Source organism: Phocoena sinus, chromosome 7 (assembly GCF_008692025.1).
Source record: "Phocoena sinus isolate mPhoSin1 chromosome 7, mPhoSin1.pri, whole genome shotgun sequence".
NCBI classification, from domain to species: Eukaryota; Metazoa; Chordata; class Mammalia; order Artiodactyla; family Phocoenidae; genus Phocoena; species Phocoena sinus.
The window spans coordinates 136333-163949 of record NC_045769.1 but is presented as its reverse complement, the minus strand read 5'-3'; the positions used below and the strand labels follow the sequence as shown (position 1 = coordinate 163949).

Below are 27617 nucleotides of genomic sequence, written 5' to 3'. Positions count from 1 at the left end.
TGTGGTAGGAAAATGGTTTCCACCTTTATACACATAACAGGCAAAAGATACTAACCTCAAAACTGATTCTGTAAGAAATAAAAGTTGGCATGCTGCAACTAAGAAGCCCACATGCCACAACCAAAGATCCCATGTGCCGCAACTAAGACCCGATGCAGCCAAATAAATATATTTTTCATAAAACATTAAAAAAAGTCTAAGAATACACACTATTTTTTTTTTTTTTTTCCTGCAGTACGCGGGCCTCTCACTGTTGTGGCCTCTCCCGCTGCGGAGCACAGGCTCCGGACGCGCAGGCTCAGCGGCCGTGGCTCACGGGCCCAGCCACTCTGTGGCATGTGGGATCCTCCCGGACCGGGGCACAAACCCTCATCCCCTGCATCGGCAGGCGGACTCCCAACCACCGCGCCACCAGGGAAGCCCTACACACTAAATTTTAATGGCAACCAGGAATGAAAGTGGGGAGGTGAGTGGGAAAGGGGAATTTTCACCACTTCTTAGCCGATGTATCTCTGCAGTGTTCTTACGAGAGAACATACTCTGCTTGAATAGGTATTTAAAACTTTTAAAAAGTTATTATTAACGCTCAAAATGCTGAACGCCAGGACAGTCACCACAACCCAACTGGAAAGAACCCCCTCATGATGTTGAGAGTCTCCTACCACCTTTCTAACAGCTCACCGTGTCTGTCTAAGCTTACGTTTCGACCCTAACTCATCAGCAACTACTGTCTGCGTGAGGTCTGCGGCAGGAAGGGACCCCGGTGGGGTGGAGGACCAGCCATCCGGGCCCCACCACCGTGGTTCTGGGTCTCCCACCCCTCCTCCTCACCGGCTAAAGCTCTCGGCTACAGCCACCTCCCAGGCACCCCGGAACCCAGCCGGTGAGGCGAGCTCGCCAGCCTGGCTCCCCTTCTCGGGAGGCGCCGCACGGCGCAGGCCCCGCGCTCGCGAACCCCAGCCGCGCGGGCGCCAGGCCCGGGTACTGACCGCGGCCGGGGGCCAGCAGGCTGCTCAGGTGGGGGAGGCTCAGCCGCCGCAGCCGGTCCAGCTTCTCCCGCAGCTCGCGCACCTGGCTGTCCGAGCGGCTGACCCTCTGGCGCAGGGCCCTCAGCTCGCCGTTCTTCTTCTCCACCTGCTCCTGCAGGCAGCACACCTGGCTCTTGCTCTGGCGGGAGGAGAAGCAGTAGGAGTGCAGCGAGTCGATAAGCTTGCAGGCTCCTGACGCCGACAGGATGACCTCGTTGATGGACATGGGGCTGGCGTCACTGTGCTCGCTCTGCACGGCCTCGGCCGCCGGCTTCGGGGTCACGTCGGTCGGAGGCGCCGAGGGGCCCTGCGCGGGCTTCTGCGGCGTGGCCGTGAGCGATGAGCTCGCTGTGGGGGGCGCGCGTGGCGGGCTCTGCGCCGGCCCCTTATCGGGCCCCGGGCTGCTCCCGCTGCAGCCGGGCTCGGCGTCTCTCTTCGGCCTCTTGCGGTCCACGGGCTCCCGGGGGACGGCTGGCCTCTCGCGGGCGTGCTTGGAGGAGAAACTGTAGGAATGAAGCGAGCCAATGAACTTGCAGGCCCCCGACCCCGGGGGGGTAAAGTCATCCACGGAAATGCCGCTCCTGTCCACCAGGCCCCCGTCCGGGGAGGTGGCGTTCTCGTCGCCAGCATCCACAGCACAAGCGTTGGCTTCTCCCTGGCCGCCGGACGCGGTGGCGGAGGCCGGACCATCATCTCCGTGTCCTTCCGGAGGCTGTCGGGCCCGCTGCAGACCGGTGGCCTCCCGGGTAGCCCTGGCTGAGGGTCTGCCCTGTGACGCGCCCCGCTTCAGCTTGCGGGACTCGGGCTTGGCCATCAGGCCTTCACTCGAGGACGACGACGACGACCCTGCAGCTGCCTTCCCGTCGGCAATGTCACTTGCATGTGCCCTCAGACCCCCTGAGGCCTTCCTGGTGTCCTTTCTCCGGGGGCGGCCATGGCCTCCGGCCCCCCTTTTCTTCTCAGCCAGGTGGAAGATGGACGGCACGGCCGTGGGCTTGAGCAGGCGGTGCTGGTCCTCCAGTCTCTTGGAGAAGCTGTCTTTGGTGAAATGTTCACTACAGAGGAAAGAATACTTAGTGGGCGTCCAGTTATCCCTCTGAACAGCCTTCAACCACTGGATCAGACGTTTTGAGTCCTTCAGGGGGAATCTGCAGGACAAATGACAAATTAGAAAAAAATAATTAAATGCCTCCCCCTACTACTATCAACTAGAAAAGCAGAACAAGTGTATTTGCAAACACCCCAACCTGTGTCGACTTTATTCATTTAAAAACTTAACAAAGATCTAAGGAATACCTTCTACTTGCAACTTATTACTGAAACAGAAAGATGAAAGACGGCACTGCCTGCCCTTAAGAAGCTTACAGTCCATAGGGTGGATAAAGAGTGAAGGTGGATACCTCCTCCCAGGCTATGGTAAATGCCCTGCAGGGATACAGAATCCTTGGAGAGACAGCACCAGATGGACAGCCGGAAAGGCTGCAGAAAACCCTGGAAATAGTTCCTAGAAGCTCATAGCTGGCCAACCCTCCTGGTGTGCCTGGGATGCAGAACTTGGGGTGCCCAAAGGAAGATGGTTGCCCCTCCCCATTTAGAAGTCAGGCCAAGCGTCAGACAGCAGAGGTGGGAGCAAGAGGCCAGGAGAGCGTCCCAGACACACACCCCCCCGCCCCCGTGCCCCAGCTGTGGCTCGAGGGGCTGAGGATGCGAGACCAGCTCAGAGCAGGTGAGACTCAACAGCCGCGGCTCTGCGGCTCCCTTTGAAAAGCAACCAGTCCCTGGCAAACACTGAAAAAGACACTTAATGATCATTTTTTTCTCATTCAGGCAAGACGTCTACTTAGAAAACTCTGGTGAAACTACACATACGAGGGTGGGAGTAGAGCGGCCATTTCAGAGGGCTGTTCTGCTGCACCTGAGGTCACCTAACCCACCTGACGCTGCTGGGGACCAGGACCATGGGGACACCAACTCCTCATGAAGCTCCAAGCAGCATGACCCTCTAAATTTCCTCACTGCTTTGGGAGCCCATTACCCGAAGCTCCCCCCACCCCCCAGTTCCCACGTCCTCGGCCATTATGAATGCCAAGAGCAGCCTCCTCTGCAATGCTTTGCCTCCGATTTCAAATACAGTCACAAAACTAAGGGCTCTGAAGGAAACTCAAGTAAGCATGCTGGCTGACCGCTGAAACGACCTGCTGTTACTATCCTGATAGGTTGCAACGACCTAAGACTTAGCGCAAACCACCATGAACTTTCAGTAAGACTACAGAACAAATGTCCTCCAGGTTTGCAAAACTTGAACACCATCCTGCAACATCAAAAGGAAAACAGAGAAGTATCCGGGAGGAGATTTCTAAGGTGAAGTTCCTTCTGCTCACTGTTCTGGTACCTCCAGCGTGGAGGTCGTAGAAAAGGACTCGCTGTAGAAGCTGAATTCCAGAGCCTTCACGAAGCAGGCCAGGCCAGAGAGAAGGCCAGCCCCTGCCCTGCCTCGGGCCGGTTTCAGTGGGCGCCCACGGAACAGAGCCCTCCACGACTCGCAGCTAAGCCCTGGCGAGGAGCGGGCTGGGCCGGCCCCACGCTGGATGCTGTCAGGGACCTCCCGGGACTCACCTCCGCGCGGCAGGGCTACCTTCCCCGAGGCCGACCGCGAGGCCCCTTCTAGGACACAGCGTCTGGAGCGCATGTTAATCCACGAGGCGCATTTGCTCGGCCACATCCCTGATCGCAGAGATCGAGACGGGCTCCCCCGTGACGAAAAAAGCAGAAAAGTCACAGCAAACGCAAGACGACAACCGACCGAAGGAAGCGTGTTTCCAGAACACACCGTTTCTGGAGGCTGACGGCGCCAACCTGAACCCATGGGGCGCAGGGTGGCCACGGGGTGGTGGAGAGGCTGCCGAGGCCGCGGCGTGGGCGCCGGGCGGCCTCCGAGTGGGCATGGGGCGCGCACCGGCGGCCGAGGGTCGCGGGGGTCGGGTGGCCGCGGATGGAAGCCGCCGGCCGCGGTGGCCCGAGGCGCCCGGCCCAGAGACGCCGGCCGGGCCAAGGTCACACAGCGCCGCGCTGACTCACTCGCGGGACCGGCCCGGGGCCCGCGCCCTGAGCGACCCCGCGTCCGACAGGGCCGCTCGGCCTCAGTCTCCCCGCGCGGCCGGGCCGGGCCGGGCCGGGCCGGGCCGAGCCGGGCCGGGCGGGGGCGTGGCCCGCGGGCCGCGCGGGCGGCGGGCCGGCGGCGGCGGGCGGGGCCCGGTTACCTGTGGAAGGAGACGGCGCGCTTTTCCCCCTTGCCCTGCCGGTTGGAGCAGTTCGCGGCCGCACAGCAGATCACCATCTCGGGCCTCGGGCCGCCGCGCCGCCGCCAGGCTCCGGCCCTCGTCTCGCCGCGCCGAGCCCCGGGCGGGACCGCCCCGAGGGGAGGGCGCGCGGCGACACGGCTGCGGGACGTGGGAGCCAGCCCCGCGGCTCCCGCCGTACGGCAAGATGGCGGCGCCCGGCCGCCCGCCGCCCGGCCGCCAGGCCCGGTCCTCGGCGCGCCCTGGATACCCGGCACCTGGCGGGGCGCAGCCCGCGGCTCGCGGCGTCTAGGGTGGGCGGGGGCGCCCCGGGCCGGCAGCGCCCTGCGGCGACACGGCGCATGGGGGGCATCCGTACGGCAAGATGGCCGCGCCGGCGGATCTGAGCGCACGACGGGCTCACGAGCCCGCCCCGGTGCCCTGCTGCCCGCTCGCGCCTGCTTCCGCTGCCCCGGTGGGTCGCTGCTGGGATTCCCGGAAGCACGACGCAGGCCGCCGTGGAGCCGAGCGCGCGGGCCCGGGCCTCCGCGCTGGGTCCGCCGTACGCCAAGATGGCGGCGGCGCACTTCCGTCGCGTACTTCCGGCCCCGCCCGCGCCCGCACCCGTTCGGTCCGGATTGGCCACGGCGGCGGCCCGTCGCGTCTCTCTGCGGAACCGTCGGAGCGACGCCGGGCTCAGTCGGCGGCTCTGGAGGGAAGATGGACGCAGGTGAGGGCCGGCGGGGCGCGGGGGGACTGGGGCGGCGCTCGCCGGGCCTCTTGGCGCCGAGGCCTGGGCCGGGGCTTCGCCGGCGCGGCCTGGGCGCGGGGCGGAGCGGGGCCCTGGGGCGGAGCGGGGCGCGGACGGCGTCCGCGGGAGGCCGGCGCGGGTCTGACAGCCCCGTTTGCGTGTCTCGCGCTTTTTCGGGCCGCCCACAGCGCCCCGGCGGCCGGTCCCCCAGGCCCGCGGCCGGCTCGGACGATCGGGGCAGCGCGGCGTCCGGGACGGCGGGTGGGGACGCCGAGCGGTGCTGGAGGCCGGGCGGAGCCGGTCCGTGACACTGCGGTGGGGAAGCTTTTGTCCGTTCGCTAGGAGTTACGAAGGGGAAACTTTCACTCTTATAAAGTTACAGGGGTGGGCTGGAGGCGAGCAACATACCCCACCACTCAAACCATACGCATTTTTTCTTTTCAAATTCAGTAACCGGTAGGTGATCTAAGCGTTTTCCGTGACTGAAAAGATTGACTGAATCCATCTCATCATGTCTTAATTCTCTAACACAAAGTGTGTGGGGGCTGGGGTGGGAGGGTGTGTGCGTATACGTACGTATGTGTACATCTGTGGATGTGCTGTTTTGCTCTGTTTCATCATGTTTCTGCTCCAGGGGGGAGAATTGTTTAATATTTGCTGGCACGCTATTTTGGATATTTGTCCAGTATCCTTGAAAGCATTCTTACACCTTGAAAGGCCCTCTTTTTCATCCCACAGCAGTTTTAGTTCTTTTATAACTTGTAGGGAGTGATTTGTATTCAAGTATCCCCACATCTGTAAAAACTTTCTTCTGGTTTAATTCCACCTATCATTCTGGATGGCATTGTTTTTGCCTCCTTTTTTTTTTCCTGGTAGCTTCAGTGTAAATTTGGTGAACTCTCAGTTTGGAAACTGTAATATAGACCTGTATGGCCAGTATTTCAGTGACTTGTGACATCTTGTCACTTAAGTCACAAGGTAGTAGGACAGAATGGTAGCCGTGACTCCCGAAACATGATGTTAACCAGAAGTATTGTGAAGTTGTTCAAAACAGAAAAAGTACTAGGCCCGGGGTCGGGGAAGGAATAGAATTACTTAGTCATCTACTTTCTTTTAGGTTATGACTGCTTGGGAGCCTAAGAGCATTCGTTGGGAGACTCGGTTAGGGTGGAAGGCACAGTTTTGTGATGGTCGTTTTACGTTAAACGTGAAAACCATCACGTTAAAGTTGAGTAGCCACATGGCGATACCTCATGGGACACAGATCACTGCTTCAAAGCAGAAGAGCTGTTCACGTTTGAAGGCCTCTCCTGATGCTAATAAAAGCGTACATGACATTTGTAGGGTGTTGCGGAGAGTTTCTTTCTGCTGTGGTGCTGTACCACCTTTTAGGATGATTAATGGTCCAGCCTCCCCTGATCCCTGGAGTCCTTACAGATTTTGCCTTTCTTGCCAGATGTTATGCAGTTCCTGGTTGTTTTTATAGTCATCCGTTCAATAACTATACTTATTACTGAGTGTGGGTTTGTGTCTGGCATTGTTCTAGATCCTGGGGCTAGAGAAGTGAACAAAATAGATAAAAACCGTGTGCTGGCTGACATGCTAGACATGACACCCACGGTGTGGCTCGTGGGCGGGTGACGTGGGTCAAACAGGAGGGGTTTGGAGTTGCCAGGATGGCCCGGAAAGGTCTCACCACAGAGGTAACTTTTGACCAGGACTCAGAAGCAGTGCTGGGGGAGGGCAGGCGTCCTGCTCCGGGAGCATCCAGTGGCCAGTGAGGCCAGGGTACAGTGGGTGGGGGTGAGAGAGCTGAAGGCGGAGCAGTGATGCGGCCCAGGTGAGGCCTTGTTGGATCGTGGTGAGGGCGTCCGAGCGGGCGGAAGGTACTTCGGAGACTTTGAGAGGAGGAGTAACACGACTTGCTCGGGCTGCTCTCCTGCAGACGGGCAGCAGCGAGGCCAGGAGACCAGTTAGGAGGCTGTTGCAGTACGCTGCGCGCGAACCCTTGGAGGCCTCGGTCAGCGTGGGGAGAGGGCGTTGACCTCTGGCTGCCTCTGCAGGTTGAGACAGTGGGACTGTACCAGTGGGACGTGGCGAGGGCGGGGTGGAGAGGGAGGGGCTGGAGATGGTGAGGTTATGGCTTGAGCTGAGAAACTCAGGTGGGGAGACGTGGGGAGATCCCGCTTGGTGGGGAGCTGTTAGGAGTTTGGTCTTGTACATGGTGACCATGAGGTACCTGCTAGATGTCCATGTTGTGACGTCCAGAGAGCCTTGGGTCTGCAGGCCTGGAGCTGAGGGAGGAGGGTGGGGCTGGAGGTAGAAGTGTGCGGGGGGGCCACTTTGGACGAGGTCACTGAGGGTCTGAGTGTGGGAGGAGAGAGACAGAGCTGGGGATGGGGCCCTGGGGCTGCTGCGTAGAGGTCTGAATGTGGCAGGCAGGCCCCAAGCACTGTCCGTTCAGACATGCTCGAGGGGCTTCCCCGGTGGTGCAGTGGTTGGGAATCCGCCTGCCAACGCAGGGGACACAGGTTTGAGCCCTGGTCCAGGAAGATCCCACATGCTGCGGAGCAACGAAGCCTGTGCGCCACAACTACTGAGCCTGCGCTTTAGAGCCCGTGAGCCACAACTACTGAGCCTGCATGCCTAGAGCTCGTGCTCCGCAACAAGAGATGCGACCGCAATGAGAAGCCCGCGCACCGCAACGAAGAGCAACCCCTGCTCGTCACAGTTAGAGAAGGCCCGCGCGCAGCAACGAAGACCCAACGCAGCCAAAAAAAACCCGCTCCAGTTGGCACTTAAATCAACACGCTGTCCGTTCCTTGAGGACAGAGCCGGTGTCTTGTGCTTCATCTCTGGTACTTTACATTGTGTCTGGTATGTGGCTGGCCATCGAAGAAACAGAACTTGAATTGGTGTTAACGCACACTCCTGTCCTGTAGACGTTCCTGGGCTGCAGAGTCTGCGTGTAACGGAAATGCAGTGTGTTGGCGTCAAGTGTGGCTGATGAGGAGGGCAGCTCACTGCAGGGCAGCAGGACTCGCTGTGGACGCTCTGTCCAGCGTGGCCACTGAAGCGGCGTGTACAGTATTCTCATGCCGCTGAAGTTCCAGCTTTTCTTCCCTTCCATTCTCCTTCCCTTCCTTCCTTTTTTCATTTGGAGCTGAACCACCAGCGTTTTCATATAGACTACTTGGGATTTGAAAAAACTATTTGCAAACCTGTTATCTTAAACATAAGCATTTTCTGAGGGAAAGGAAGATTCCTCGTTTTAATTTTATTCATAAAGCATATATAATATATGTATTTACGGAGTATAATCTCTCAGAAGCATAAGCATCTTGAGGAAACGTCTTTGAAATGTGGTACGTTACACTTAGCTCTAAAAGAAAAGTAATGGTGCATGTTTTTTGTCGTTCTCCCTGTTGAGTTATGTAATTGGGACTCTGCCATGTGGTTATATTTATGGAGCACAGTTTGCTATTTTCTATCATGTTAATGACATTAAATTGAAACATTTTAAAAATGGAATTGCCATTCTGTTAAAAGGCTTTCCACTTCCTCTTCTGGGTGTGATCAGGGACACCCTAGGGAGCAAGAGGTGGAAAATCAGGCGTTTGGGACCCAGGTGACCAGGTGGGAAAGGTGTTTCTAAAAGGCTTCTTTCTCAAGGTGGATGGTGCCTGTCTTGCTTCTTCTGTGTGTCATCTTATTTCAAATTAAAATCATGGGACTTCCCTGGTGGCGCAGTGGTTAAGAATCCGCCTGCCAGTGCAGGGGACACGGGTTCAAGCCCTGGTCTGGGAAGATCCCACATGCCGCAGAGCAACTAAGCCCGTGCGCCACAACTACTGAGCTACAACTGCTGAGCCCGCGCGCCTAGAGCCCGTCCTCTGCAACAAGAGAAGCCACCGTAATGAGAAGCCCGTGTACTGCAATGAAGAGTAGCCCCAGCTCGCCGCAACTAGAGAAAGTCTGTGTGCAGCAACAAAGACCCAACGCGGCCCAAAATTAATTAATTAATTAATAACAAAAAAATTAAATTAAGAAAAAGATTTAAAAAAATTAAAATCATTATCTGGGCATCTGGAGACTGGCATTCTTTGGGAAGTTGGGCTCCTTTTAACTCAGGAGGTGTGTGAACTTCAAATGATGTCGGATGTGAAGGTGCTGAGGTTATCACAGGGCTGTGGTGTGAGACGAGGTAGCCCTCTGGGCGGAGTGCGGAGGCTGCTGGCCTCAATCCCCAGTGGAGCTGGTCAGTCTGAGAACAGTCGATGAGGAACCTTCGAGGGGTGGGCTCCTCGTGTTGGTCGGCCTCTGTGAAGCTCAGTGATTGCAAACTTTAGTTTTAAAAGGGAAAAGTATTAGTTTTTCTGTTGGAGTCTTTTCTGGACTGGTGTTCTGTAATGTTTTCTGTTCTGCACAAACATGAATACATATTTGTGGCTAAATTAATACCGATGATAAAACGAAAGTGTTGTTTGGTTCAGGGAAGGGGGAATTTAGTTTCCTCTTGTACGTAATGAGGTCTGAGATCACACGAGGAAGAGGCACAGGAGGTGCTCAGAGCCATGGCTGGGGGTTGCCCACGGTGCTGGAACCCGTCCTGTGTTCTCAGCCCACTGGGCAGAGCTGGCAGCTTCTCCCCATTTCGTGGGTGAGGAAACTGAGGCTTAGAGATTTGAGTCGGGTGTCATACAGCTAGCGTGTGGGTTCTCTGTCTCCAAAATCAAATCTTAATACAAATTAGGAAGTTGAACACTGGAGGTGAATGGAATTCGGAAAAGTCTTTCATTTCTCCGTTACACAGGCTGAGCCGAAGGTCAGGGAGCTGGGGGTCCGGTCCAGGTGCCCCGGCCCGTGGCCTCGCGGGTGGGTGTCAGGAGGGAGGGTTGGTCCCGTCCTCTGTGCAGGCCCGCGGGGACTTTCTGACAGCGGCCCGGGAACGAGAAGCCCTCCGCTCGCCGCTCTTCTGGTTGAAGCCGGCGCAGGTCCGTCTCTGTGCTGCTTTCCGGGGTGGAAGCCTGAGGACAGTGAAGCAGCCCGGGAAGTGGCCGGCGGCCCTGCCCTTGCGAGCGGGCTCCGTTACCGGGTCCGGGTCTGGTAAAGTCACTTGGGCGGTGGACGTCGTCCCGGGTGTTGCACCTCCCTGTGGTCGCGGGCCTTGGAGACGAGGTCTCCTACCCGCTTCAGCGATGCCCCGTGTGTGCTGCCCATCGCCACCCAGTGAGGATCGGAGCTCTTCTTGTGTGTTGACGTGTTTCTTCCTCCCGTGAGCCTCGAGGAAAGCAGCACCACTCCTGCTTTACCAGCGAGGAAAGAGGCGCGGAGGGTTCCCACGGGGGGAGCGACGGACTTCTGGCCCCACGCGCTGGCCGGACGCTCTGCCCGGTGCCCCGTGTGGCCCGGAGAGGGGAGCAGGGCCTGCGGGGTGTCCGCGGCTGGTTCAAGAGGCAGGTGTGACCCGCACCCAACAGGGGGCAGGCCTCGGGTAGTCCTGCCATCAGGAGGAGCAGGGAGGTGTGGGCCCAAGGGACTCGGGGACCACCTGCATTGTCACCTCCCGGCTGCACCTGAGCTGCCGGGCCCTGCGGCTGCCACCTTGCCCATTTTTTCCCTTCAGGTGCCTCACGCAGTGAGGACTCTAAAGGCTGAGACTGCACAGCCGTCATTCTGTTAGTTACAGCAGGAAGCTCGGTGATGTGTTCTAACTTAATAGGTAGGACACCTGTTACTACCTTCCCTCTGAAGTTGGCTTTGTTGCCTGTAAAGTTGGCTCGTTACCCTGAGAGATGTGCCGGCTGTGCATGTGGTGTCTTTGGAGATGAAAAATCCCCTCCACGGCAGGGCGGCCGGCCGTCGTCACCTGGCTTTCAGAACGAGCCTTGTTTCCTTCTCTTCCTTATCTGCTTGTCTCCCTCGTGGTGGTAGTTTTCTCACTGTGGGAAGCTAGGTGTCTCAGGAGTGTCTCAACAGTCCTTTGATGTGTGCCGCGTCCCTCTGTCGCTCAGAGCCTCCAGCGTTTAGAAGGCATGTCTGCCTTCAGTTCAAGGCTGCAGTCTCCTGGGGTCTCGGTCCAGCAGGGTGAGAGGTACAGTCCCACAGCGCTGTCAGTTGAAATCAGGTCTTGTTTGCGTGCTTTTTTCTTGGAGTCATCTTCGTGGGTTTTGAGTGTGCGTATCGTTTAAGCCTCGAGGTCAGAGAAGGCTGTGCTTTCTGAAGATGTGGGGCGGCTTTCGAGGGGCAGCAGAGACACATGATGTTTTCAGCTCCTTGAAAAGGTAGAACTTTAACTCATCTCAACTCGGTTTTTATAATCACCTGCAGAAACAAGTAATCTTATGTAAAAAAGGGAAGAGAGAAACTTGGACATTAAATTATTTACCCCTGATCCCAAAGCGGCCTGGCTGACATCGTCTGGAGAGGTGTGGACAAGCAGACACATCAGAGAGAAAAGAATGTCTGGAAAGACATGTTCCCTGCCTTGCACCCAGCCCTCTGGGCAGCAGAGCTTGCTCTGGAAGCACAGGACTCCTCTGACCCTGTAGGATTTCAGGTGAAAAGAAAAAAGGCAGAGCTGGGTCTGGGTTCCCAACGTTCGAGAATTCTATTTTTTTTTTTTCTTTTTGCAAGGGGGAGGATCCCTTTTTTTAAAAAAATTAGTCAATTATTTTTGGCTGCGTCAGGTCTTAGTTGCGGTATGGGGAATCTTTTGTTGCAGCTCGCGGGCTCAGTAGTTGCAGTGCGCGGGCTTAGTTGCCCCGCGGCATATGGCATCTTAGTACCCCGACCAGGGATCGAACCTGCGTCCCCTGTATTGGAAGGCGTATTCTTAACCACTGGACACCAGGGAAGTCCCAGTTTGAGCATTCTTGAAGCGGTGAACACAGGGCCTTCTGTTGAAGCGGATTTGTTTGATCAGTGAGCGCTGCTGTCCCAGCCCTGTGACTGTGAATTTGCTGTGCATCCAGTTAATCCTTTTGGATGTAGTAGAATTGCTTGTCTTCGTCCTTGATGTTAGTGACACCAGCTGACCTTGGAGCCTTTTGTCTGCCAGCCTCCTCGTGAGCCCCTCATGGGAAGGGTTTCAGGGACACTTCAGCGCTGCGCTGCCAGGGCATCCTGTTATATGTTCCGTCTTATGGGTGAGGGGCTTTCCACACCAAGAGGCTAAGTGCCTGCTCGGGAGCCTCCAGCCTGTGAAGGCCGGAGCTGGGAGGTTGTGGGATGTGGGCTGGCAGGGATGTGCGTGCAGCAGGACACTGTGAGGCCCTGAGACATCTGGGTGGGGTGCTGTGACCACCACGTGGAAAAGGATGAAGAAGAAACCACAGGTGCGGTGTGGCTTCATTTATGGATCTACACATACAGGCTTCTGGAAGGAGAGTCAGTGCTGGGCACGAAGCTGAGGGTGATTTTTTACATTTTGTAGTCTTCGGGGTTTTTTTTTTTTTTTTATAAGTAGCATATGTCGTTTTTACCGAAAGGTAGGACTGTTGAAAAATAAACTCCGGTGTGGGGAAAACGCATTTAATATCTTTGATTTTCCAAAGAGTTGAGTGCAGGTGAAGGGTAAGAGAGCACTGTGGAGCTGGTGAAGCAGCAGCTGGGGAGATGGGGTACCCGGGACACACTGTGTGCCCCTCACCTCGCGGGCAGTGGCTGAGCTCTGTCGCCTCCGGGGCCGTGTGCAGAGGGAGGGTGTCCTCTGCCGGAGCTCCAGGGCGGTAGGGACACGGCCTCTCGAGCTTCTTTGTGGAAGCCACACAGAAGGGGGTGCTCACAGAGGAGGCGCTCAGGCCTTGGAGACACAGCAGGTGGACGCTGCTGCACACACGGCACCTCCTTAGGAAGTCGGGGTGCACCCCCCCAGGTTCCAGGCCTCGCGGCAGCTGGGGCCTTAGAGGGCTTTGCACTAGTTTCGGGAGGTCAGTGTCCCTCCCAGGAGTAGCACTCTGCCCCTCTGCTGCTCACTGCATTACGGCTCCTAACCCAGAAGTCGGGATGGCCTGGGAGCCCTGGGACGGCCAGGAGAGCTTGCTCGACCTTCTGTGCCATCTGGGGCCGCCCTCATGTACAGAGATAAAGGTTTGGGCTCTTGTGTTTTTGTCTTTTTAGAGTTAAATCTAAACCAGTTAAGGGCTTAAATCAGGTGCCTTTTTTTCTCCTCCTTTCTGTGCCCTGGGCCTGGCCCCCAGCTGGTCTCTCATCCTTGGGTCTGCCAGACAGTGACTCTGTCTTGAATTTGAGAGGCTCAGGAAGTGGGTGCAGGGCCGCTGCCGGGTCGCGAGTGTTTGATTTCTCAGTGTAGTGGTGCGGCTGGTGCACTGAGATGCAGAATTCCACGTGGGCTCTTTGTACGGAGATGCTATAAATTATCTCTGATACTGTTTTATGAAATCATAGAACTGTCATCAGAGTGTGTCTTTGCTTTCCATAGCTACTCTGACCTACGACACTCTCCGATTTGCTGAGTTTGAAGATTTCCCCGAAACCTCGGAGCCTCTTTGGATCCTGGGTAGAAAGTACAGCATCTTCACAGGTACCAGCCCTGCCGGAGCCTGCTGTGCTCTGCGTGCTCAGTCTGCAGAAAGGACTGTTTGGTGGTGGTAGTTATCTGCTGTCTCTCTGTAACATGTGCCCTGGAAACTTACGGCTGTGTGTGCATGTTTCTTCTCTCGAACGCTCTCTAGAAAAGGACGAGATCTTGGCCGATGTGGCGTCGAGACTTTGGTTTACATACAGGAAGAACTTCCCGGCCATTGGTGAGTACTGTCTGTTACAACGTGGGATGAAGTGCATGTGATTCAAGAGGAAAACTTAGGTTTCTAGCTTTGACTTCAGTGTGTCAAGTACTTGTCACTTGGTGTCATCCTGAGGCAGCCCTAGTTAAATAAACCGGCCGAGGTCTTGCGCCTGGTGGTGGCAGAGCTGGATTCCAAACCCAGGGCCCCTGATTCTGCTGAGGCAGTGCTGTTTCTGACTGTAAGCCACACTCTATTACTGGGGCCTAAAATCCGGATAATGGGTCACGACCGGCATTGGAAACGTAGAGCAGGACAGGGCGGGAAGCGGTGTGGCACGTCACGGGCACGCCGCGGCCTGCTGCTCCCCGGGGGCTCGTGTGCCTGTGCGTCTGGTGGTGTCCGGGGTCGTAGCTGTACAGCGTGCTTCTTGCTGTTGTCCAGGATGTTGGGATGCCCTTGCTCCGTACCCGTTGCCTTTTCTAGTATCTCCCACACCTAGTTGTGGTGGGAGCTGAAGGTGGATGTGACGTGTTTCACGTGATATGAAAGCATGTTCCATTGAAGTGATTCTCCTCGCGGTACCCCTGGAGGTGGACAGATGGGGCCTGGCTCCGCGCCTGGCCTCTGCCAGTCGGAGAACCCCAGGCCGAGGTTTGGGACCAGGAGGCGGCCCTGCCTTGGCAGCCTGTCTCGATTGGTCCCACTGCTAGATGTGCTTCCATCCGTCCCCCAGAGCTCGACGTCTGGGAACACTGGAAGGTAGGGGGTGTGGTCATTATCACCAGGGTTAGTGTCTAGTGACAGGGCTTGTCAGACATGCTCGGGAAATGTTGGTTCATCCAGCAAAAGTTCTCCTTTCACCCCTACTTGGCCCTGGACTCAGGGGTGGGGTCGCCTGGCCTGTGAGGCTCACTGTGTGGTCAGGAGGACAGACACCTGACCTACAGCGTCCTGAACCCACAGGGGCAGGGCAGGCTGGAGGGCAGCCCTGTGTTTGGAAAAGCCATCGGGTGGAGCGTGGTGGTTTCCCGGCCGTGTGGTCTGTGTCGGCCTTGGCCGCGTGGAGCCGACCGTGTGGGGCGTGGGTGGGTGGCTGGGGCTGTTTCTGCACACCTGGCTCTGCCTCCCCAATCCCGCCGCTGCCCCGGGAGGCAGGCCTTGTCCCCTGCGCGTGTGTGTGGGAGGGGCTGCTGGAGGGGCGGGCAAAGGATGCAGCCCCCCCACGGTGGCCCGCGTGGTCTCAGCGCTGTTTGCTGTCATCTTAGGGCCTGTCTCACGCGCACCTGGTACCGCGGTGCCCAGCGTCAGAGTCTCCCTGTGCCCTGGCCGGTGGACGGCGTTTTCCGCATTACTCACGAGGCTGAGCATCTTTCCATGTTTCCAGACATTCTTTTCTCTCTGTGACTTGTTCACGTCTTGGCCCATTTTGAGGGGGTTGTTAGGACGTTTCACTTCCCAGCAAATGCAGCCTTGGTGTGAGCAGGTTCACGTGGCATGTGTCGCCTGACGCGGAGGTGACCCGTGCGTGGGCTCCTGGCCTCGGTCTGACGGTGAGTGCCTCTCTCTCTCTGTCCTCCACGGCAGGGGGCACCGGCCCCACCTCGGACACGGGCTGGGGCTGCATGCTGCGGTGTGGACAGATGATCTTTGCCCAAGCCCTGGTGTGCCGGCACCTGGGCCGAGGTGAGTCAGCCTGGGGCGGCCACGTCCGCAGGAAGCCAGGAGGGTGGTGGGGCCAGGTCGGTGGGAGTGGGTCACCACGAGACGCTTTAGGATTTGGGGTTTCCTTCAGCGACGACCCAGTGGTTCTCGTTGGTTAGAGAAAGGGGCTTTAAAGAAATGCTGATAAACGTTTGTCTTGTAGAAATTATTTTTAAACTACTGAGCTATTCTCTCCTTTCCGTATGGATTTGTCTTGATGTGTCGGCATCTGTGTATTTGAAATCCCGGAGAACTCGGTTCTTAAATTTAGAAAGGTTCACGAGAGGTTTGGATACCATGAGTGCCTTGAGTGCCTTAGAAAAACGAAACCTTCTTGCCTGTATTTTGGTGAAACTGAACTTCGTCTGTGTCTCCCGTAGACTGGAGGTGGACACGGCGGACGAGGCAGCCGGACAGCTACTTCAGCGTCCTGCACGCGTTCCTGGACAGGAAGGACAGCTGCTACTCCATCCACCAGATAGGTGGGGGGTGGCAGCGCGCCGGGCCCATGCCTCGGGACGCTGCGGCGTCGGGTCCCCGAGAGCTCTGGCGTGCTGTGAGGCGCAGGCCAGCAGGGTGGGGACGGCCCTGGGCCAGTGGTGAAGTGCTGTGAGGCGCCCCGTCTCTGGACACCAACTTGGTGGCCTTGGAGGCTGGTCCTCCCGGGCTCCGGCCGGCAGTCCGGGCGCTCCTGTGTCTTAATCCAGCTTCTGAGCGTCGTGTCTCCACCTGTAGATGGAGGTGCGGGTAGAGCCCTGAACTCGCTTGCCTGGGCCATGTCCCCAGTCCTGCTGCCCAGTGCAGGTCGGTGGGGAGGGGACATCTTGAGGAGGAGTCTGTCCCTTTGGGAGGACGCGTCCTGGTGCCAGTCAGGAGCTCGTGCCCAAGGCAGGCTTCCTGTGACGCGTGCCTCACGCCACACGTGCTGGGATCGGCCTCTGTGAGGCGCAGGGAGGGGTGTGGGGGTGGCGGGGCACGTGTGCCGCTGACCGGCTCTGTTTCCTGCAGCACAAATGGGAGTCGGCGAGGGCAAGTCCATCGGCCAGTGGTACGGGCCCAACACCGTCGCCCAGGTCCTCAAGTAGGTGCCGAGCACACTCCTGCCCTCCCTGCGGGGCGGCACGGGTGTCCAGGGTGCTCAGCCTTGCCTCAGTCTTTGCTGCTGAACGAAATAAGGGGTCTCGTCCTCTTTTCAGGACCCTCAGGAGGGTCCTCAGAGGTGACCGTGCCGGTGGTCTCGCGATTTGGGATTTCCGTTTCTAGTGAGGCTGAATGCCTTCATCCAGGTGCAGCCACTGGATCGGGCCTTTGCTCCTTGTGTGTCGCGTCCCCTCCTGTGCCATGGTGTCTGGTGGCCTGGGAAGTGGGAAGTGGTCGTGGGGTGACGGCACTCAGGCAGGCAGCCTGTGGCCGCCTTGGGCCTCTGCCTCTGCTCCCGCCCATCCCCTTGCCTTGAGACCGCTGTCTTCAGCCTTGGCTCCCCGCGCGTCCGCCTCGCGCCTCTGCCGCCTGCTCCCGCGCTGCAGGAGTCCCCGTGGGCGCCTCCCTTTGACCCTGGGCCCAGCGTGAGCCTCCTCACCTGCTGCTGGGGTCAGTTCCTGGGGTCTAGGACACTTGCTTCGCTTCCTGGCCAGCTTCCAGCTGATCCCCAAGCCCACTGTGTCCGTGTCTCCTTGCCCAGCCCCTGGGATTTCCAGCCCCCACTGCCCTGTAGCATCCTGGCCCAGCCCCGCTGCCCTGAAGCAGCCCGGTCGAGGTCACAGTCAGTTCCATCATCATGTCCCAAGGCCGAGTTTCAGCCCTGACTTACTCAGCTGTCTGCAGGCAGCCCCCGGTGTGGGTGCTTGCCGCGCTCCTTGGAAACCTGGGCTGCTCAGCCGTCCTCCTCTGTCCATCTGGTCGCTGGCACTGCTGAGCCTTGCGGGCTTGTCTCGCGCCTTTGGTCGCGGCTTTTCAGCTCCTGTTTGCGCACGCGCAGCTCCTGATTTGTCCCAACTCCAGACTCACAACCAGACACTTATTCGGCAGTGCCCCTCGGATGCCCAAGGGGCACGTTGACCTAATAGCCCAGACCCAGAGCTGGCCCTGCCCTCTGCTCCGGCGCAGCCCACTGCTCCTACAGGAACGCAGCACCACCCTTCCAGGGGCTCAGGCCAAAAGCTGGGGTCACGCCAGACCCCTCTTCCCTTCAGCGCAGCCCACCCGCGTGTGCCCAAGCTCTGAGCAGTGCTCTCTGCCCCCCTGCCCCTGCCCCCGGCCCCCCCTCGCTGCCTTCTCTCTACCATCCTGGCGTCTCCCTCCAAACTGCAGCCGAGTCACAGCCTCAAGAAACACACTGGCCATCTGTTCCTCTTCTCTCGGCTGTCCTGGAGTTTCCCGCTGCTCTCGGGAGGGCGGCAGGCACAGGCCAGTGTGCCGGCCCTGTCCTCCCCCTACAGTGCTGTGCCCTTCGCCTGGAGCGCCCCCCAAGGCCTGCCACATTGCTCCCCGGGCCTCTGCGCCGAGGCCTCTCCCACCCAGGCCTCCCTGCACCTGTGTCAGAGGAGCGCCCTCCCCTCTGCCCATGCTCTGTACTTTCCCCAGGCACTTAGCTCCCCTGGAGCGCCAGCCTTTCCTGGGATTTGGTTTCCTGTGTGTCCGTGTCTCTCAGCACGGGGGCCCACCTGGCCCTCGGTGAGCCCAGGAGGGCGGGGAGGGAGGTAGCCAGTGGAGCCCTGCAGGTGGCATCCGCTCTGGCCTTCCCACCAGGAGACCAGGGGCCTCCACCCTCCACCCGTGTCCCCAGGTGCGCTGGGTGCGCTCTCACCTGGGGAGCCCCTGCACAGCCCCTAAGGTGAGCTCAGAGGCCCTCCCGTCGTGCCTTCGGTCGCGGAATCTGCTCTTCTTTCAGAACCGTAATTCCTCGGCCACAGTGACCCACCCAGAACAGTGACTCCCTGCTGGGCTCTCTGTCACCCGCAGGTTCTCTGTGAGAACTCAAGCCGGCTGTTGGCTCAGGGGCCCTGGGGGATACGACGGGGTTGGGCCTGCCTCAGGCAGCGACCGAGACCTGGGCTCACATTCTGGTTGTTGCCCGTGTCCAGCCTGATCGGGAAGTGGCACCCTGGCAGGCTCCTGCACAGGACCTGCCCTGCACGGTGGCGGCTGGGTGTGGCAAGCGTGGGGCCCGGGCGAGAAGAAGCGGCCCGCAGAGGCCACGGGTCTTCGAGCTGTGAAGGCTCATCAGTGTGTTCTGCCCTCTCTGGTAGGAAGCTCGCCGTCTTCGACACGTGGAGCGCCCTGGCTGTTCACGTAGCGATGGACAACACGGTGGTGATGGAGGACATCAGTAAGTGAGCCAGAGTGCGGTGTCGTGGCGGATGGGACCAGGGCAGCTCGCTTCCCTGCCTGGCCCGTGGGCCCTTGAGGGCGGTGCCAGCCAGGCTGAGCGGAAGGCCACTTGGTGCCCAGGCTGCTTCTGCGTCTTCGTTACAAATAATTGACGCCTGTGTGCTGGGTTCGACTGCAAGGCCCTGTGTGCCCTGATGCGCCACGAAGAAGGCGATTCAGACTGGCCCTGGCCATCTCGTCTTCCGGCCATGCCAGGCGCTACTGGAAGTGTTTAGAATTCTGAGGAGTACCTGGGTTCATGAGGTCTCCTGATGGAAAAGCAGAGAATTTAGACACGTTGACAATGCTAATGGGGCTAGAAAACTACAAATGGGGGCCTGGTGCAGCCAGAAACCCACCCCTTACTAACAGGGCGTTTGTATGGGACAGGCCACGCGAGGATGCAGTGAGCCCCGAGCTCAGCAACGACAGCCCTGCTTCCCTGCGCTTGTTCCAGAGGCACCAGAGGGGCCGCGCTAGTGGTGACCATCTGGTCAGCAAGGAAAATGTTCTCATCACAAAAGAGCCTCAGAATCAGCGAAGCAAAACTTATAGTGAATTAAGAGAGACAGTATGGCAGATCGAATATATAAAAATAAAGTTACAAGGATATCAATAATACAGTAAGAGTGTTTAGTGGAACATGTGTCAAATCCTAGATTCTGGTAGCAGAACATACCTTTTCAAAAATGTCCATGGGACATTTATATAAACTAATGCAGAGTAGATAGAAAAAAGGACAAACTCTTACTACCTAGAAATGTCAAACTTCTGTTTTAGCTTTTGGGTCAAAAAGAGTCAAGTTTACAGACTACATATCAGAATCTGATGTGTACTGAACTCGGGAGAAAACACGTACCTTTAATACTGGTGACCAGATCATAAAAAGTGAAGATGAATGGACATCCTGCAGTTCAGCTCAGTTCTGGCCCTGTCTGCACACCTGGAAGTGGCATCAGACCCACAGACTGCCCCCCCCGCCCCCAACTTAAGACCCCAGTGGCCAGTGCAGGTGGTCACCTGTGCTTCCGACAGACTGGCTATGGGTTGGAGGTTCCCACGACCGTCTCCTTGGCTCTGCTACTTTGCTGGAGCGGCTGGGAGATTAAGGAGCACGTCACTCACTAGGCCACAGGTGTGTTTAAGGACACACCTCAGGAGCAGCCCGATGGAGGAGATGTATGTGCCTGGGCCTTCTGGAGTTTATGGAGGCTTCGTGACACAGGCCCGTTTAGGTTTGGATCGGGCCTGTTGACCAGGAGCGTGCCTGGTGGCGGTGTCCACGGTAGAGCGACCCGGAAACGGCTTGCTCCCTGTCAGTAGCGCTGCCTCGGTCATCTGTTTAGGATGCGCCCCTGGTGCCTAGCGGCTCGCGAGTGATCTGGAGGGGATACGTTACACGCACTGAGGATTTACTACGTCGGGTCTGAAACGGTGGTCTCTCTAGTGCGTGCACCCCTTCCAGTTTATCTGCTGGCGCTCTTCTTGGGAAGAGCCCTCTGTTCTCCCCTCTGCCCTCGCCTTATTTACATTTGGAAGACCTGTTTTTAGAGCCAGCAGCTTCGTGGATTCTGTTTTTAATTCAAGGTGTTATCCCTTATGGTCATTACTTACTCCTTGTCCCAATTCGGCTGCCTCTTTGACAGAGTCCTGTCGTTTTTGTTGTTCAGCGCTCTCTTTCTGGCATTAACTAGACTCAGGCTCACCTGGTACGTTCCCTGCCCATCCCTGGAATCAGCCATTTTCCCCCTGGTTCCTTTTAGTGGGGAAAGGTGTTTAGGAACCACGGACGGGGTGCCTGGTGTGCTTGGGGTACTGGAGTGGCTCTCTCCTACCGCTGAACCCCGTAGTTAATCCGATTATTGAAGGATTACCCAGTGTGTTTAGACAGAAGAATAAGGAAGGAGAGAAGTTATCGCTCGATGCTGTCCTTGCTGAGGGGGGACCAGAGGGGCCCTGGGTCAGTGCTGCATCCACCAGGCTGGTGGCTCTGTGGTGCTTGTCTTATTATTGCCTCTAAGATGCATGTAAATGTTTTCTTGCATTATTTTGTGTGTATGCTTTATTTCACAATAAAAAATTTAAGTTAAATGCATAGAAAATGTGCAAATTTATTTTTTTTCCTCTGGGCAGCAGGGTTAGTGTTATACTTTATTTTCCAAGTTTGAGGTGTACTTCAAGTACTTGACTTTTTTATACTCGTTTCCTGTTAACAGTGTAAATCCTGTAACTGTTTCTCTTGGGTGAACTTCTGCCTACTTCGTTTAGCCCATAAAAGCACGTGTCCCTTTTTCAGGAAGGTTGTGCGGGAGCAGCCTGCCTTGTGCCGGGGCCGCAGCGCTTCCTGCAGGTTCCGAGCTGCGCTGTAACGGGCTCCCGGCCGGGCCTGAGATCGCCAGCAGGCCGTCGCCATGGAGACCGCTGGTGCTGCTGGTCCCGCTGCGCCTGGGGCTCACGGACATCAATGCGGCCTACGCGGAGACCCTGAAGGTGGGTCTGTGCTGGCCGGTGCCCTCCCGCCTGTCCTCCCTGCCCACCGGGGGGCTGAGGCCCCGCGTCCTCCCGAAAGCACCAGCTGTCGCTGTCTTGCCCGGTCCAGCCCTCTGACCACCCTGTGGGCCCTCGGCCCCCACCAGCTCACTCGTCCCTGCTGCCACCTCCCGCAGCCCTTTCCCTTCTTGCTGACGTGGAGCTGCTGGCCTCCCGTCTCCATCTCCGCCCCCCGCCCCCGCGGTGCGCAGGCCACTCCCCGTGCCTGTCCGCCCGGCGTGTGTGCAGGCTGGGCCGACCCTGTCTGCGCCTCCCCAGCCTCCCCTTGTCCCTTCCGGCTGCCCGGGGCTTTCCTGAGGACCTGCAGCCTCGGCGTCCAGAACCTGCACCCTGTGGGTCTGGTCTTCGTCTGCGGTTGTCCGCGCCTGGCGCTGCAGGGGGAGTGGGAAGCCCCTCACTCAGTGGCCCGGCCTGTCTTCCGCCCCGCAGCACTGCTTCATGATGCCCCAGTCCCTGGGCGTGATCGGAGGGAAGCCCAACAGTGCCCGCTACTTCATCGGCTACGTGGGTGAGTGGGGTCTGCAGTGACGTCGGAGGAAGGGGCGTGGTCTCTCGGGCAGCACCACCCCCCCCACTTGACAGGCAGTGTGCCCCCACCTGGCCGGTGCGACGTGTGCCCTTTTCCCGTCCAGCCGCGTGGCGCTGGTGGCTGTGGTGAGGCAGCTCTGTCCGCCTCCCGCTGACCTGCCTGCTGCCCGCCCAGGTGAGGAACTCATCTACCTGGACCCTCACACCACACAGCCAGCCCTGCAGGCCGCTGAGCACTGCCCGATCCCAGACGAGAGCTTCCACTGCCAGCACCCGCCCAGCAGGATGAGCATCGCAGAGCTCGACCCGTCCATCGCCGTGGTGCGTCCCCCACTTGGTCCCGCTGTCGCCAGCTGCGCGCGCTTGTGCCCGGGTGTCCCGAGGCATTTGTGCCCAGTCCTGCTGCTGCTTTAGGATGAGAAGGAAAGCATCCCCGTTTCTGTAATCTCAGCGTTTTGGAATAAGTATTATGCTCACGTGGCTTAGAACTCAAAGGAGCACGAAGGGCTGATGGCAGCCTCAGGTGCGGCCCAGGCAGGCGTGTGCGCGCGAGAGTGTCCCGCGTCGCTGCCCTGCAGCACCCCTGCAGGGCTTCTTGGTCTGTCTTCACTCTTTAGAGTAGCCCAGTCTGCACGGTGGTCCCTAGGAATGAACCTCCTCGCTTGCTCTCTTCTGATTACACGGCTGGAATTGTTGGTTGTTCTCAAAATAGGTTTGAAGGAGGCCAAAAACACCTATAGGAATCATAACACCCCTAGGGGAGTGATTAACTGAGTTGTGGACACGACGAGGCACTCGGTCCTGAGAAGGGACGACCCCAGACGCACTGCCTATGGGTCTCGGTCGCGCCCTGAGGTCGGTGGCGGCGGGCTGGCGCGTGGGGGCTCTGCTGTCACAGGAGGGCCCCCCCCCCCCCCCCCCCGCTGTGAGCTTGTGAAAATCAGGTCAGGTGGGAGCGCGCATCCTGGCTCTTGTGGCCGTGGAGGACGGCTGCTCCGGGGAAACAGGCCTCCGTCTTCCAGCCACATCCCGCATGTTCTCACACCAGGGCCCTGAGAAGAGCCCCGAGTGCCTCTCTGGTTCCCCGGCTTCTTCTTCTCCACGTGGCGGGTTGAGCATTCCCAGTAGCTCATCCCAACCCTGGAGCCCTGCAGACGGTAGCTCCAGGGGGATGGGGTCCGCACATCTGGTGTCCCCTCGGGAGGGGTCCGCTTATCCCGTTGTGCCGCATGCTGTGGGCGACTAAGGCCCGCGGCCCAGCCCCAGGGGCACGGGGAGGGGTGAGCTCTCTGCTTTGCCCTGACTTGTCATTGTGACCGGCTCACTCTCCGGTCAGTCCAGGCAGAGGGCGAGGGTGGAGACGTGGACGCAGCCCGCAGAGGGGCGTAGGGGCTGGAGAGGCGAAGGAAGCCGGGTGTGCGGTGGCCACCACGTCCAGGACGCGCACGGGGGCCGGCGGGTTTGACGTGTGTGCCACTTTCCGCTTACTGGTGGCTTTGGTTTCAGGGGTTTTTCTGTGGGACCGAGGATGACTTTAACGACTGGTGCCAGCAAGTGAAAAAGGTTGGTGGGGCCCCGCCCCCGTGCGGGTCTGAGGGTCCTTCCTCCCCTGCTCCGCTGGTGCTCGGCTGCACCGCGTCTTGCGCGCCTTGCCTGGTCCTTGGACGCCAGGTGCGTCCTTGCTGTGATCAAAGCGCGGGGCCAGACTCTGCTGGAGGCTCACTGGGATTTCCAGTCCCAAGTCTGGGTGGTGAGGGGTGGCGGGCTTCCTGCCTGTGCACGGCGCCTTCCTCCGCCCACGGGGCCCCTGACGCACTGTGTCCTGCTGACAGCTGTCCCTCCTTGGAGGCGCGCTGCCAATGTTTGAGCTGGTGGAGCGGCAGCCTTCCCACTTGGCCTGTCCTGACGTCCTGAACTTGTCCTTAGGTGAGTCTGGATGCCCCAGGGCCTCGTCTCAGGTGGGGACGGGGGCGTCCCCTGTCTTGAGGCTGGGGGTGCTGCCTGCGTGATGCTTCTGCCCTGCCCTCCACCTCCCCAGGTCCCGTCCCAGTTGCCTTTGACCTTTCACGCTGTGCGGCCCCTCGGCAGCCCCTCGTGAGTGGGACCAGGGACGCTGCTGGTGCTGCCCTCCCTCCTCCCACCCGCTTGGGGCAGCACACCCGCAGCCCGCCCAGGCCCTCCCGCGCTCCTCCCGTGGCCCCTGGTCGTGAGAGCCGGACCAGGCCAGGCTTCCTGGCTGATGTGGCATAGGTGGCTCCGTCCCCACTGCCCAGTGGCTCTGGGCTTGGGGGCGCCTCCCCCAGAGTGCATCACGTACGTGGCACGTGGGGAAAGGGGACCCACCGGGGGGCCCTGAGCACATAGGGACTGCCCTGGGGAGGACTACAGACCACGCCTCACGGGAACCGCGGGGGTCGGGGTGCCAGCGCCAGACTCAGGACAGATGCCCCACCACACCTGGCTGGTGCAGGGGGCGGGCACCCCTCCTGGGATGGGACCCTTGCCCTCCTGGCCCCCGTTGCTTCCCTCTGGGCTCTGGTGAGGGGCATGTCTGCCCCCAGCTGCACTTGCCCTCACCCGCCCAGGCCCTTGTCCCTGTGCTCACAGGGCAAGAACCCCTCTCCCACCTGCTCGGACCCCCCACCCGGGAGGAGGGCGCCTCAGCCGGGTGGTCCGGGCACCCTCCGACCTCCCTCCGCGCCCTGGCCGCCCTGGCCGGTCCGGCGCTGGGCAGGACCGCTCCTTCGTGGGGCGGGTGTGCTCACACGGGCCCTTGCTCCTCGGCCCGCACCCCAGGCTGAGCCACGCCTGGCACCTGGTGAGGTTTTGTCGTGTTCCTTCTAGATTCTTCTGACGTAGAGCGACTGGAAAGATTCTTTGACTCAGAAGATGAAGACTTTGAAATCTTGTCCCTTTGAGGATCCTGCAGTTGGGGGACGGTCTCACTGGCCCCGCAGGGGCGCTCGGCCGCCGCATCTCATCCCGCCTGCCGCCGCCCGCCCGCCTGCCGCCCACACAGAGGCCCGCGCCACTGGAGACCCAAGCGCCAGGCACCCACGGGGGGCTCTCCCGCCACACTGCCAGCCCTGCCCGGCCCCGCTTCCTCCTGGGCTCCAGGCCCGGGTTCGCTTTGGAATTAAAGTCCTGTTTGAAGTTTCGTGACGGACATGGCTTCTGTTGGGCGTGTCCTGAGCCAGGCTCCGAAGACGCGGCCTCCAGGGCCATCGCGGCGGGAGAAGGGGCTGAGGAACCACGGCCCGGGCCTCCTCGCATTGGGAGGAGAGGAGCAAGGGGTGGGGGCGGTGAGGCCCAAAGACGTCGCCGTGCAGGTGGCACCAGGACAGACGCGCCACCAGAGCCACAGGTGAGGCCGTGGGGCCCCTGAGCTGCTGCTTGCCTGTCGCTCCAGCATCCCCGGGGCCTTCCTCCACCTCCCGGTCAGCGAGGCTTCGGATGGTTTGGGGCCGGAGGGTCAAACCTCAGCTTTGTGCCTCTGCCCCTCGCGCCTGCTGGAGACCTTCTGGATGGACGCCAGCACCCGCCTCCTTCATTCAACTTGTGTTCTGGGCCCCGGGCACCGCCGCACGCAGTGGCTTTCGTCTCACCAGGGAGCGCAGGCGGGGGTTTGGGAGCCCAGGAGGTGGCAGCCTTCTCCCCGGGGGCCTTCCTTGCAGAGCCCCCGCTGGCCCAGCGAGCGAGCAGAGGGCATCCCGGCCCCCCAGGTGTTGCCAACGTGAGTGCTTCCCTCCGTCTCCCATTCTCTCTCCCCCTCATCCCCCCCGTCATCCTTCAGGTCGAGTTGGGTGTGAAGGTTTCCATTCCTTCTGCTGCGCCGCTGCTGGCGGCACGGACGGCGGAGGTGGGCGCCCCCCTGAGCAGCGGGGGCTGTGTCTCGCGTGTGTCGGGAGAGGATTACTGAGAAGCGCTCACTCAGCCGTACAGTGCGCGATTCTTAATGGCAAATAATGACAGTTTCAATAGAAAACAAGGTTCGTCTGTGTCTTGATTTTCTCGGAGATTTTTTCGGAGCTGTAGTTGGACATAGTAAGAACGAGAACAAGTGTTTTCTAAGCTCACGAGGGTTCTGAGGAAGGACTTGGTGGATGGACGTGCTGAGCTCGTTCGTTGCCAGACCTGAGCGAGCGGCGCCCTCCTATTTGGACCTGGTTCCGCGACGCTGACTCTCGACTCTCTCTGACTCGTGTGGTTTGCGTTGAAAGCAAAAAATGCAGGGGAGGGGCTTCCCTGGTGGCGCAGTGGTTGAGTCCACCTGCCGATGCAGGGGACATGGGTTCGTGCCCCGGTCCGGGAAGATCCCACGTGCCGCGGAGCGGCTGGGCCCGTGAGCCATGGCCGCTGAGCCTGCGCGTCTGGAGCCTGTGCTCCGCAACAGGAGAGGCCACAACAGTGAGAGGCCCGCGTACCGCAAAAAAAAAAAAAAATTGCAGGGGAGCCTGATTTTGGGAAGACGCCCTTCTTCTTTCATAGACGGGGAGGGAGCAACTGCGGTGCCAGGTGGCGTGTTGGCTCCCTGGGCAGCGTCCCTGTAGGCGCCCCGTGCCTCAGCCGGTCATCCCCGAGCGGGTCAGCAAGGATGTGCACAAGGGCCTCTCGCCCTGCCCGGGAAGTCCTGGTGGGACAGTCGGAGCAACCCCAGCCCACTCGGCTCACCGCTTCCGCCTGCCCACCCACCCTCCAGTTTGGGTGCAAGGGGACCAAGGCCAGAGGAGAGCAGGAAGCACCATGGCTCAGAACCTGAGTCCTGGCCTCCAGAAATGGCCACGTTGGCTTCTTGAGCTGTGACGCCCTCCACACGCAGGGGCCCGAGACAACACTTACCTCTCAGGGCCCTGGCGGGCAGAGGTCAACAGGGCTGTCCCCCTAGGGTGCCAGGGAACTGGCTACCTGTCCTTTCCGGCTCCTAGGAGCCCCCGCGTCCCCTGGATCAACTCCCGCCCCCCTCGCAGAGCTGGCATCGTCTCCTCTGACCAGGCCCCTCCGGCCTCCCACCTCCTGGTTCCTTTGGCCAGGTGGGCGCCCTACTCACAGGTTCCGGGGGTCCGGACGAGGATGTCTCTGGGAGCCGTCATTCTGCCGGCCACAGGGCCCAACAGGCTTCTTTAGGGGAGGCCAGAGGGTCAGGGCGCCTCAGGACACGCAGCCCCGTCGGCAGTGCCGGCTGCCACGGCCCTGGCAAGATTTTTTTTTTTTTTTTTTTTTTTTGGGTATGCGGGCCTCTCACTGTTGTGGCCTCTCCCGTTGCAGAGCACAGGCTCTGGACCCACAGGCCCAGCGGCCATGGTTCACGGGCCCAGCCACTTGGCGACATGTGGGATCTTCCCAGACCGGGGCACGAACCCGTGTCCCCTGCATCGGCAGGTGGACTCTCAATCACTGCGCCACCAGGGAAGCCCTGGCAAGATGTTTTAAAACCCGTGCTGGGCGTACTGAAGAAAGTTTCAGCGGCCCATTAATTTTGTGGTCTCCGGGGCCATTTCTGTCTTCACGCCATCCAGCTGCCCGTGGGCCCCACTCAGCTCTGGCCTCTCCTCCCCTGGGCTCCGGCCTGCCCACCCCCACCTGCACGGCCGAGCCCTGAAAGGGTCTGCGCTGGGGCCTCCGTGGCCCCGCTCCTGGCCTGGGACAGAGAGCTCTCATCTGG

General features: G+C 59.5%; 2 protein-coding genes across 5 annotated transcripts in view; one reads left to right on the top strand and one right to left on the bottom strand.

Annotated features, from left to right (window-relative positions):
* The window catches only part of THAP4 (THAP domain containing 4), a 41379-nt gene extending 36919 nt beyond the window's left edge, over window positions 1-4460 (bottom strand). The window contains exons 1-2 of one of the 2 annotated variants that reach the window (XM_032636842.1): window positions 4289-4460; window positions 990-2176 (exon numbers count right to left, since the gene is read on the bottom strand). In XM_032636842.1, the coding sequence (XP_032492733.1) occupies window positions 990-2176; window positions 4289-4365 (1264 nt within the window). In that variant the 5' untranslated portion in view covers window positions 4366-4460. The remainder of the gene's footprint in view (window positions 1-989; window positions 2177-4288) is intronic. The other variant, XM_032636843.1, reaches the window with a different exon arrangement.
* Window positions 4460-25112, top strand: ATG4B (autophagy related 4B cysteine peptidase). Of its 3 annotated transcripts, none has more exons than XM_032636845.1 (13): window positions 4460-5036; window positions 13501-13602; window positions 13754-13825; window positions 15392-15490; window positions 15889-15990; window positions 16517-16589; window positions 18757-18836; window positions 21174-21367; window positions 21857-21935; window positions 22131-22276; window positions 23462-23518; window positions 23788-23881; window positions 23994-24725. In XM_032636845.1, the coding sequence occupies exons 1-13, from the start codon at window positions 5027-5029 to the stop codon at window positions 24203-24205; spliced, it is 1320 nt and encodes a 439-aa protein (XP_032492736.1). In that variant the 5' UTR covers window positions 4460-5026; the 3' UTR covers window positions 24206-24725. The 3 variants fall into 3 exon arrangements, with proteins under 3 accessions (XP_032492736.1, XP_032492737.1, XP_032492739.1); XM_032636846.1 differs by lacking the exon at window positions 23994-24725 and adding an exon at window positions 24800-25112 and having other exon boundaries at window positions 4879-5036; XM_032636848.1 differs by lacking the exon at window positions 4460-5036 and adding an exon at window positions 9557-11616 and having other exon boundaries at window positions 23994-24731.
* Window positions 25113-27617: the final 2505 nt, after the last annotated feature.

Bases quoted from the DNA above. Each gene is read 5' to 3' on its own strand.
- ATG4B (XM_032636845.1), top strand. The intron at 13,826-15,391 runs GTGAGTACTGTC...CCTCCACGGCAG, and splicing joins GAAGAACTTCCCGGCCATTG to GGGGCACCGGCCCCACCTCG. The intron at 15,991-16,516 runs GTGGGGGGTGGC...TGTTTCCTGCAG, and splicing joins CTACTCCATCCACCAGATAG to CACAAATGGGAGTCGGCGAG.